At 35.2% G+C, this 12,456-nt stretch overlaps 1 protein-coding gene across 2 annotated transcripts in view; it reads right to left on the bottom strand.

Moving 5' to 3' along the window:
* The window catches only part of TBC1D23 (TBC1 domain family member 23), a gene marked incomplete at both ends in the record, with an annotated part of 47,199 nt that overhangs the window by 14,971 nt on the left and 19,772 nt on the right, over positions 1-12,456 (bottom strand). For both annotated transcript variants that reach the window (XM_084231903.1, XM_084231902.1), the window contains 4 exons: positions 582-624; positions 3,014-3,184; positions 5,210-5,302; positions 7,176-7,298. In XM_084231903.1, coding sequence (XP_084088029.1) covers positions 582-624; positions 3,014-3,184; positions 5,210-5,302; positions 7,176-7,298 — 430 coding nt within the window. The remainder of the gene's footprint in view (positions 1-581; positions 625-3,013; positions 3,185-5,209; positions 5,303-7,175; positions 7,299-12,456) is intronic.

Raw genomic sequence — 12,456 nt, 5'->3', positions numbered from 1 at the left:
ATTCTTCCTTCTCCATAGAGAATATCAAGTGAGCAATTTTTCTTATACTTTTACAAATATATATTTTTTTTTGCAAAGACATGCTAAGTAAACATTCACTTCTACTTCCACTCAATATTTCTTTTTTTTTTTTTTAAGATTTATTTATTTATGTATACAAGAGCTGGGGTACAGGCCAAAGATGCAGAGGGTGAGAGGACTCACCAGAGACAGAGTGGGGAACAGAACAGGCAGACTGACTGAACTACACTGCTGAGGGGAGCAGCAGCGAGACAGGAGAGGTCTGCTGCACCCTGTGGGTTGCTCCCTTGTCGGTTGGGATCAAATGCATGCTGCAGAGGCTGCGAATTGCTTCATAGTGCAGTGCTTAACCCCTTGCGCCACTAGGGGGCCCCTCAATATTAATTTCAATAGCTTGTCATGTATGTTTATCTGTTATCTGTTAGTCCTATTAGCCTTGCCATTTCTAAAAATACTATTTTAAATGACTAAAAAATGTACTGATTACTTTGTTCACTCTAAATAAGGTCTGGTGATAATTTCCTCTGAAACAGGACACAAAGGGATTAATAAAACCTTACCCATAAATCCTCCACTGGCAATGCTCACATATTCTTTGTTTTTCTGTAATGGGAAATGAAATTTAAATTATTCCAAAGTGCAATTCAATTAAAACTTCTGATAGTTCTACAAACATTGGCAATTATAAGGCTATATATTAAATTTCTAGATTTTTTCTTTTCCTTGACATTTTGGACTTTGATACCTTATATATCTGGTACTTTGGTACCAGATATATACTTTTGGTATATATACTTTTGGTACCAGATATATACTTTTGGTACTTATATATTCCACTTTGGTGGAAAAATGATGATTAACATGATTTTGATTTCGTTTGTATTATAGTGATAACAGTAATAAAGAAACAAATCAGTTAAATTATATTTTTGCAATCAGTACCAACTGTATTAGAATAGTTTTTTTAAAAAAATTTCTCCAAATAGTTTGTTCTCTATAAAATGGAAATATAAAAGCACATAATATAGGTAATCATGAAGAAGAAATGACAGAATGTTAACATTTTACAAACTACTAACAATTAATGGATTTAAGCAATGATAAGGAGGGAGACTGACTTTAAAAAAAATAGTTCTAGGGCAGCATGCATTTCTGATGGAAGAAAATAAACTGATCAAGTCTCTAAAACTAATTGCCAGCTAACAGGAAATTATAAGGACAAAACCTAAATAAACAACACCATCTTAACACAATTAGCAAAATCTAGAATGTAGGAAACTATGATATAAACCAGTTTTTTTTTCCCCCAACAAATTATGCAAGGGGGGAAAAAAATCAAGAAAGGGGATCTATCAATTAAAAGAGACTTAAAAGATATGAATCAACTACAGTCCTTATTTTGGATCCTAGAAAATCAGGGAAACGAACACCAGCTATATTTTACATAATAAAGTATAATAATGATAAAGTAGCTGTTTCTTCACAGGTTTAATTCTCCCTCTTTTCGGATTTGTTTGAAATTTTCAATGATAAAAATTGGGTTAAAAGCTTCTAAAACTGTATCAAGGATCAGTATTATAAAACAAAAAATTCGTAATATTCCAAATTCTTGCCATCTGACAGCCCTTACCAGACAGATTATACTTTCATTTGTTTTTTTCTTAGACTAGCTCAACTCACTTTTTAAGTAAAATGCGTTTGAATCCCTATTTTGTTCTCCTGCATAAATTTCTAAGGTCTTTCCTTTAGTAACATATAAAAACAATTCCTCCCCCTAATATTAATAACTTTTCTGATTTTGTCCCTCCAAGATTCTGTCCTTTACACTAATTTTCTCAAACTACATTCTCAATAAACTATAACATGAATAGAAACAGAGCTAAATGAGTGGCTTGTGCAACATCATACCTATTATCTTTCTGATTCCACAGTTCACGGTCAAACAAAATGTGGTAGAGTTAGGGTATGAACTACCTAGAAATCTCTAACTAATAACTATTTTGTTTTAAAGATTTATTTATTTATGCATATAAGAACTGGGGTATAGGCCAGAGGTGTGGGGGGTGAGAGGATTCACCAGAGACAGAGTGGGGAGGCAGATCTACTGAAATACACTGTTGAGGAGAGCAGCAGGCGAGACAGGAGTAGTCTGCTGTGCCATGTGAGTTAGCTCCCTGGCCAGCAATCAAACTCAGGCCACAGTGGCTGGTGATAACTTGAAAGCACTGTGACTTAACCCCAGCACCATCAGGGAGTCCCTAATAACTATTTTTATAAAGAAAGAACTGGGTGAGATTTTGTATAGAAGGCAGAGAGACAGGCTGCATAAAAATCACTAATGCAAATTAGTACTGAAGACAATATCCAAACACAAAAAGGAAAGGTAGCTAAGTACAATATGCACGTTTATTCAATTTCAAGACATTAAAATTAACTACATAGCTATTATAAAAAGAACTAGGACAGGAATAGACACTAATCAATATAACAGAATAATCCAGAAGTAGATTTTGATGCACAGAGGAGTTCAGTATTGAAAAAGGTGTATTTCAAATTAATAGCACATGTGCGCATGGGTGGTTCAGTGGTAGAATTCTCAAATTAATAGCACAATTGGTGAGCTATCTGGAAAAGAAAATCATTTTATTTCATTCCTACACAAAATAAATTCCATATAATGATGCACATTTGAAACCTGTATAATGCTATAATACAATGCTACTTCAATTAAAAAAAATTTAAGTAATTAAATACCACAAGGTTCAAGACTTAAAAATAAACCATATAACCATGTCAGAAAATCTGAAGAAGACTGTTCTTGGCAAGATATAAAACTAGTAAATTATAAAGAAAAAATATAAATTATAAAGAAAAAAAATTATGAAGAAAAAAATACAAATAAATACGACAAAATAGATTAAAGCACAAATTTACCTATGAGAATAAAGGTGGTGATAATAACCAAGTAAAATGAAATAGCTTGTCAGGATACCTGTAAAAAGTGTGCCAGGACCATGTTCATATACATGTCTTCTTCCTCTCTGCCACTACCCATGAAACACAGATGCTCCCCACCAGCGATAGAGCCAGACTCAATGGACTGCTTCTGTGCTTCCAGCAAAGATTTCACTGATTGTGCAAATTCAGATGGATTCTGCAGCATCTAGACAATTTTTTAAAAATTAAAAGCATGACAAGCCTTGATTATACATGCATTTTCAAAATTTGAAATGTCTTTCCAGGAAAAAAAAAGATCAACATATAAATAGCCACCATGTAAATAAAGGGAAAAAGAGAGCTCATAAACAAAATCTTCAGAATAACAGAAATTTGTATATGTAACTGTAATATATTACAACAAAAGTTGAAATTCACAGAGAGTAAATTATGCAAAGAGAATACCACAAAAAAGTTTATTGTAGTTTTCTGATTCTCATACAGAGATATCATAACCAGAAACATTTAATACTGAATTAAGGGTTCCTAACTTGGTTTTTCACTTACAGGCAAACCATGAAATATACCTTAGAAGATAGAATTAGTAGAGGTCACCTATTTATTATCATTACTCCAGGTAACTGAGATACAAGAATGAAAAAATTGTTTATCCTCAAGAAAACAAGAATGCCAATAACTACAAAACTGTTAAAACCATTATGTCATGCTACATAAAAGGCACAGTAAAGATCCAATAGAAAGTAGACAAAAGAGCAATTTGTAAAAAAAAATTACAACTCAATAGAACACTCGAAAAAAGGTATCTGTTCAACATCATTAATAATTACCACTGTTTTTCACTTATCATTCTTGTAAAGTGAAAAATGATTGGGAATGTCCACTAATAAAGACAATTATTCTCATTTACAGTTGTAAAATTCAGCCTTTGCAAGGGCAATATGACAGTCTCTAGAAATATTTTATATGACCCCACACCCCCTCAACCCAACTTTTAGGAGTCTATTTTATAGAAATATTTCAACAAGATCACAACATATGCAAAAGGATGTTAACTGTAGTATTTTTTTATTGTAAGAAAACGGAAAACAATCAAAATGTACATCAACTGGGCAATTAATTATGTATATATGTACAATGGGTCACTACATAGCCTTAAAAAAGAATGTACTTAAATGGAAAGCTCTCCATCCAGTGAACTGTTAAGTGAAAAACCAAGTAAAAGAAGTGAATAAGAAATATATAAATACATAGTGAAGGTTTAGAAGATTAAACAAGGTAGTAATAATAGTCAACTTGAGATAGTCTTTGAATTTTTTGAAGAATCACTCAAGTAAAATTTTAAAATAAGCATAAACATAGGACTTTAAAATAAGCATAAACATATCCAAAGCTTCCTAGATGAATCAAAGAAAAGGAAGGCATGGAGTTCACTTTCAGAATGCAAATAAGCTAGGATCATCACCTCACCGACAGCACTCAAAACTCTCTGGGTTGTTCTAGCTTCATTTCCCATGAGCTTTCTCTCAAATACCATCTAGGCTCTTCTACAGGCCCTTTCAAGGCTCAGTTCAAGTTTTTCATACAAGTTGGTAAGAAGGGCAGATTTCATAGGCAGCAAAAGGGGTTACTCCTTTTCAGTCCTCCCCACCCCTGAGACTCTCCTAACTCTAGAATAGTTTAAATGATGATAGTCCCTGCCCGATTTACTGTCCTAAGCATCTCTGACAAGAGATATTTACTTCATGCCCCTTTTCAATTAATGTGACTCTAGGATAGCAATTTTATTAACAACTGAACACTTATATGCTAGAGAGTTATCCTTATTAAATGATTTTATTATGTACATAAGTACTTACAATGAAAAAAAGGCTTGTAACAAAACCTTTCAGAATTCTTAATTATAAGCGCTAATGTTCACAGAGTACTTACTCAGTCAAAGGAACTATGCTATGTGCTAAATCAAGTAGGTCACAGTAAGAAGTTTAGAATTTACTGACATAATAATGGTAAACAATTACAAGCCACAGTTAACAGTGCTTTCATCTATCCTTTATGACACAAAAAGGGCATCCCCGGTGACAGGGAAATCTAAAAGCAACACTTCTTCTAAAAAGGTAAAGTCTTCCCTTAAGCAGAAACAAAAACATCCGCAGACTGGTATATGTATACTTATTTATGGGGACAAAGGAAAAAAAAATTGTTTCTTATCTCACTTTGTATTTATACTAACCAGATCTGAATCTAAGTGGAAGGCGGTAGATAAATGTCCAGCATTATACTGTTCTGCAGGACGGCAATCAACCACAAAGAATCGGACTCCTTCCTAAAAGGGAAACAACATTTGGCATACTGTAATTTGCCATGAGGGTTACATTTTACACAATGTAATAACAATTAACTGAGGGGAAAACAAGTTTGTAAAAAAATGATCTCACACAGAATTAGGAGGGCCCAATCAGTATAGATACAAGAAAATAACCTCAAGATATTAAATAATTTAAATCATGTAAAATAGTTAAAACATTCCGTTTATGCTGTTTTTGACTGGAAAGTCTTAAAATATGTAAAAGAATATCAGTCTGAGCTATAATACTAATTATATTGGAATTAAAATTTTCTAAGGTATATCATATCAAACCCCCTTTTAAAAATTATAATTATAAACAAATCTAGTCACAAGTCCTATTCTGCCAATAACTCCACAAACTTATCAACAATTCACATCAGAAATGTCTTGTGGATGAGGGGAGTTTGTAAACTGATGAAATTCTCATGGGTCTCTGAATTTTATAATATGGTTTCACATAATATTTCTGATCAGAAAAAAGATGTGTGATGCTTGTTTTTTGAAAATTCTGAAAACCAGTTCAGATAAATTAGTGTAGCTGTGAAAAGTCTATTGTAAAACACCTATCTTTCTATATTCACTCTTTCCCTCTACCTTGAAAATATATCCGCCTTCCAAATGACACATACCCATCATTAACTGTACCACTACTAAGAATAAAGAACAAATTTTGGGGGCCTCCCCAGTGGCGCAGCGGTTGAGTGCTGGGTTGCGAAGCTGCCCACAGCCTCTGCAGCACCGGTTCGATCCCCGGCTGCTCCCCGGCCACCGGAGGAGGGTCCCACATGGCACGCAGACCTCTCCTGCCGCCCGCTGCTCCCCTCAGCAGTGTACTTCGGTCCTTCTGCCTGCTCTGCTGCCCGCTCTGGCTCTGGTGAATTCTCTCACCCTCCCGCGCTTCTGACTGTACCCAGTGCTTGTATAAATAAATAAAAATAAATCTTTAAAAAAAAAAAAAAAAGAACAAACTTTGGGCCTCCCCGGTGGCGCAGCAGTTTGAACACCGCACTATGAAACTATCCACACTCTGCAGTGCTGGTTTGATCCCCACTGGCTGGTAAGAATCCCACATGGCGCAGCAGACCTCTGTCGTGCCCGCTCCTCCCCTCAGCAGTGTATTTCTGTCGTCTGCCTGTTCTGCTCCCTGCTCTGCCTCTGGTGAATCCTCTCACCCTCCCGTGCCTGTGGCCTGTACCCCAGCTCTTGTATAAAAATAAAGAAATCTTTAAAAAGAAAAAAAAAAAACAACTTTGAAAAATATCACTAGTGAAATTGACTCTTTAGATTTCCATAAAGATAACAGACAGAGGACCTCCTTGGTGGCACAGGTGGTTGAGCGCTGCAATGTGAAGCAGTCCGCAGCCTCTGCAGCGCAGGTTCAATCCCGGCCAGCCAGAGAGAAACCCACTTGGCACAGCAGACCTCTCCTGTCTTGCCCGCTGCTCCCCTCAGCAGTGTACTTCAGTGCGTCTGCCTGTTCTGTTCCCTGCTCTGTCATTGGTGAATCCTCTCACCCTCCTGCACATCTGACCTATACCCCAGTTCTTGTATAAATAAAAATCTTTAAAATACATTAAAAAAAGAAAAAGAAAAGAAAGAGCTGCCCCTGAAATTGAGTGTCAAAAGAATTGTTGTCAAAAATAATTATTGACAATAAATGTAACACACAAGCTGACAAGTTAAAAATGACCATTTGGACAGAAGATTTAACACATTTATCATTCAAAGAAAGCAAAACAGTCACACTGTTGTAGTAAATTAATTTTGCAAGAAATCAACACACTTGGGAAATGTTGGCTCCATGCATTTAAAAGCGACAGTTTTCTTATAAATTATAGATTTTCTTTACCTCTTGCAGCTGATTTGCTTGAAGGATCTCTGACACTGAGATAGCCAGGCAAAGAGCCTGACTTAGATCTGCATCGTCATCCTTAATTCCTAACAAAGTACTACCAAATAGGTGATGATTATCCTGTTTGAAGAGAAAAATTTTAAAACATCATGGAAAAAAAATCAACTTTCTTCCCAAAAGTATTATTATTAAATTAAATCTCATAAAAGGTAAAATAATTGTATACTATTCTTGAAGCATATAATTTTTAAAATGTATCATTATATCAGAATAAATATTACAGGCAAAAAGCTCTAAAAAGTCCTTATCAGAGTTTACACAAGTGAAAGCATAAATAAAAACACATTGAACATTTATTTTCTACACTATCACCTACATATATAAATATTAAATTTCAAAAATTACTACTCATAACTTATGATATTTTACTAAAATAAACAAAAATATGGTGTGCCTTATATTATAAACTGATCTAACACTTGGTCTAACTGTAGATTATTTATCAAGTCTGGGGAAAAACAGCTGATTTTCTTAAAAGACTGAAAAAACTGTAAGACTTCTTTCCATCCATCCCCTAAACTACTATCTAGTGGTCTGACTTACTCAACACTGTTGGGAACCAAGGCAGTCTACATAAGGCAATTATTAAAATAACAGCAGTTAGTCCCTAGAAACACAAATTAGTTAGTCCCTAATTAACTTCAAAGGAAATGTTAAAAGGTCTCCCTCACCTGCCCTCTAAAACACACTATACTGTACATAATTTAACCTCATTTTGATGTTTCAGTGACATAATGATTCACCGAGTAGCAATTATTTTGGTAGAAGACCTTAAAAAAAAGATAGTAATTCCCTATGGGCACAAGTCACAAATAAACCTGTTAGCCTAAAAAATGGTACTTCTGAATTATTAAAAAAAAAAAGAGGGCCTCAATAGCAGACACATGCAAGTAATAAAGAGAATTCACAGCTTGAAACCACAGGGCAGAGAACACATAAATAGAAAAAATAAAGAGGGGAAAAAAGAATGAAAACAGTGTTAAGAGCTCTTTGGGATAAACTAAAGGGAAATAATGTCTGTATCATGGAGGTCCCAGAAGGAGAAAAGAGAAAGATGTGAAAAAATTATTTAAGGAAATAATTGCTGAAAACCATATGACTCCGGGAACTGAACCAGATGCCCTGATGTAAGGGCCCCAAAGAGATCCAAACTAAGTAATACCACCTACACATTTCAAGACACATTAGAATTAAACTATTGAAAGCCAATGACCAGGACAGAATATAAACAGCATTGAGAGAAAGAAGAGTAACTTATAACGAAATTCCTATGAGATCATTTTGTGAACTTTTCAGTGAAAACTTCACAGTCAAGAAGGGAATGACAAGAGATATGTAAAGTACTCAAGGAAAAAAATTTCCAGTTTAGAATACTTTATCCTGCAAAGCTATCATTCAGGACAGAAGAGGAAGGGTTAGGAGTTTCACTGAAAAGAAAAATTAAAAAAGACAGAGATGAAAGGACATACTAAAGGGGATATTATAATGCAACAATAAGACAAACTATGTGGCTCATCAGGACATTGATCAAACTGTTCAATGTGCCACTTAAATAGTCCACCATACACTAACCTCAGCAGAAACTTCATTTAAAAAATAACAGAAGTAACACATAAGACAATGGAAGTGGGACCTTAAAGAAAAAGATGTCAAAAATAAAAAGACAAAAACAATTTTTTTAAATATTAGAATCTCTATAAGTACTTATGTTTCAATAATCACATTAAAAGTAAATAGCTTGAGGGCCTCTCGGGTAGCATATCGGGTTGAATACAGAGCCGTGAAGCTGTCTGCAGCCTCTGCAGTGCGGGTTCAATTCCCAGCCGGCCAGGGCGATTCCCACATAGCAAGGCAGACCTCTTCTGTCTCGCCCGCTGCTCCCCTCAGCTGTGTGCTTCAGTCCTTCTGGCTGTTCTGCTCCCTGATCTGTCTCTGGTGAATTCTCTCACCCTCCCATGCCTCTGGCCTATACCCCAGTGCTTGTATAAATAAATAAATCTTTTAAAATAAATATTTAAAAAAAAAGTAAATAGCTTGAATTCACCAATTAAAAGGTACATAGAATGGTGAGTGCATTTCAAAACAAAAGCCAACTTCCTGCTATTTATAGGAAACTCCTCTTACCACCAAAGACAGGCATAGACTTAAAGACTGAAAGACAAACCTACAAGCAAATGGCATTTAAAAAAAACAGTCAGGAAAAGTTATACTTACATAAAATAAAATAGATTTTCAATTTAAAAAGCTAATAAAATATGGAGATGGCCATTACATTATGATTAAGGGTCTAACACAATAAGAAGAAATAACACATAAGTTAGTATGCAACAAATGGAAGATACAATCTCCCTCTAGTCAGAAAGGCTATTATCAGAAAGTCAAGAAAAAATAATTATTGGTGAGGAAGCAGAAAAAAAGAAAATCTTGTTCACTGCTGTGGGAATGTAAATTGGTAAAGCAATTATGGAAAACAGTAAGGAGAGTCATTAAACAATTAAAATAAAACTACCATATGATTCAGTAATCCCAACTGAGTATTTATCCAAAGAAAATGTTATTTTTCCAAAGAAAATGACAAATAACTTGAAAAGACATATGCACCCCTATATTCATGGCAGCACAATCTACAGTAGTTAAGAATGGAAGCAACCGGGCCTCCCCGCTGGCGCAGCGGTTGAGCGCTGGATTGCTAAGCTGCCCACAGCCTCTGTAGCGCCGGTTCGATCCCCGGCTGCTTCCCGGCCACCGGAGGAGGGTCCCACATGGCACACAGACCTCTCCTGCCACCCACTGCTCCCTCAGCAGTATACTTTGGTCCTTCTGCCTGCTCTGCTGCCCGCTCTGGCTCCGGTGAATTCTCTCGCCCTCCCGTGCTTCTGACTGTACCCAGCACTTGTATAAATAAATGAATAAATGAATAAATAAATAAATCTTAAAAAAAAAAAGAATGGAAGCAACTCAAGAATAATAAAGATATGGCACATATACTCAGTGGAATACTACTCAATTATTAAAAAAGATGAAATCTTGCTATTTATGATAACATATGTAGACCCTGAGGGGATTACACTAAGTGAAATAAGTCTGAAGGTGAAAGACAAATAGCAGATGATTTACTTATTTGTGGAATATAAAGAAAACAAAACAAAAACAAAATGGTGGTAACCAGAGAGGGAAGGAGGTGGGTGTGAATGGATAGAAGGGAGCCAATCACAGTGGGTGATAACTGATTTGGTGGCAGGTATAGTGAAGAAATGTAATCTTGAAACCTATATGAGTGTTGTAAACTAATGTTACCTCAATTAAATAAAACAGTAACAATAGGACAGAACTACAGTTCACAGTGATACAAATAAATCCATTAATATATCAGTATGTAATTCAAGATAAATGAGCCACAACCATATAATGGGGAAAGGAGAATCTCTTTAACAAAGAGTGCTGGGAAAACTGGAAGACCACACATGTAAATGAAAAAAGTTGGAACACTCTTTACTACATGGATTAAAGACTTAGAAATTAGACCTGCAACAATAAAACATGTAGAAGAAAATGTTGGCCATAGATTTCATGACATGAAAGATAACAATACTTCTGAATCCCTATGGTAAGGGAAACAAAAGCAAAACTAAATAATTAGGATTACCTCAAATTAAAAAGCATTTACAGAGCAAAAGAAAATGTAAGTAGATTTAAAAGACATCTTACAGAATAGGGGAAAACATTCACATACTACACAACTGACATGGCTTAAAAAACATTCAACTAAATAATTTAAAAAACCTGATTAACAAATGGGTAGCAGATCTGAACAGATAATTTGTGAAACAGGATATCCAGAATGTCAACAGATATATAGAAAAATGTTCAACATCATTTTTAATGAGTGATACAGGTCAAAACCACAATGAGAGATTATCTCACATCAGTAAGAATGACATACATTTAAAGACCCCCAACAACTGCTGGAGAGGATGCAGAGAGAGAAGAACCCTGTAACTCTGTTGGTGGGAAAATAAACTGGTGCAGCCATTTGGAAAGTGGCCTTAAAAAACTAAAAATAGAAATAGGATATGACCTAGTAATCCCAATCTTAGACATCTATCCAAAGAACATGAAACCATGAGCTCAAAAAATCAGATGCTCTACAATGTTTATTGCACCATCATGCAAAATAGCTAGGACATGAAAACAACCTAAGTGACCACTGATAGAGACCTAGATCAAAAAGATATGGTATATCCATAAAACAACATTATTCTACCATAAGGATAGATAAAATGTTGCCATTTACAGGAAAACATGTGTTCTACGGAATTATGTGTTGTAAAGCAAGTCAGAATGACAAAAACAAATACTGAATGTTTAAGTAGCAGACAATTAGACAAAGTAAAATACTAAAAGCTAATAGACACTAATAAAATAGTGAGGTTTCTAGAACTAACAGGGAGGTAGGAGGAGTATAAGGAATGATGGTGGAAGTAAAAGGAAAAAGAGTCAAACAAGTCACACATGAAAACATTTTTTTAACATTTGAAATATGCCGTGTTTGCCTTTATCCTATAGGAAACTAAACAGGACAGATTGATGGGGGTGGGGGGAGAATTGGTACTTCTTTGCCTCCTTCACTATTAGTTTTTGCTTCTTTGAGTTTTACTTTCTAGGCATTCACACCACTCAGGTTTCTAATATGGTGTCTTTTCTCATGAAAGCAACTTGATGGTTTAAGAAAGGTTGTAGATCTCTATGGAGCTAAGTAGCCCTTTTTTGTTTACAAGACAGCTCTGCTTCATTTAAAGTTGTGAAAAGCTTAAAGATAAAGAAGATATAACTATACATCCTCCATTCAATTTTTGTAATACAATTTTTAAAGTCAAGAAAGCATTTAAGGGCCTCCCTGGTAACTTAGGGGTTAAGTCTCAGCGCTATCACCACTATGGCCTAAGTTCAATCCCTGGTCAGGGAGTTAATATGGCACAGCAGACTTTTCCTACCTTACCCTACCTGCTGCTCCCCTCAGCAGTGTGTTTCACTAAGTCACCTGCTCTGCTCCCCACTCTGTCTCTGGTGAATCCTCTCAGCACCCATACCTCTGGCCTACACCCCAATACTTCTATGCAAAAACAAAAATAAAATCTTAAATAAAAAGAAAGCATTTAAGAAACATCTCAGTCAATTCTGAATAAAGGTTCCTACCGTATTTGTGTACTATTTTTTT

This window comes from Talpa europaea, assembly GCF_964194135.1.
Source record: "Talpa europaea genome assembly, chromosome: 4".
Lineage (NCBI taxonomy): Eukaryota > Metazoa > Chordata > Mammalia > Eulipotyphla > Talpidae > Talpa > Talpa europaea.
Note: the sequence above shows the minus strand (reverse complement) of the source record. Positions and strands in the feature narration are given on the sequence as shown.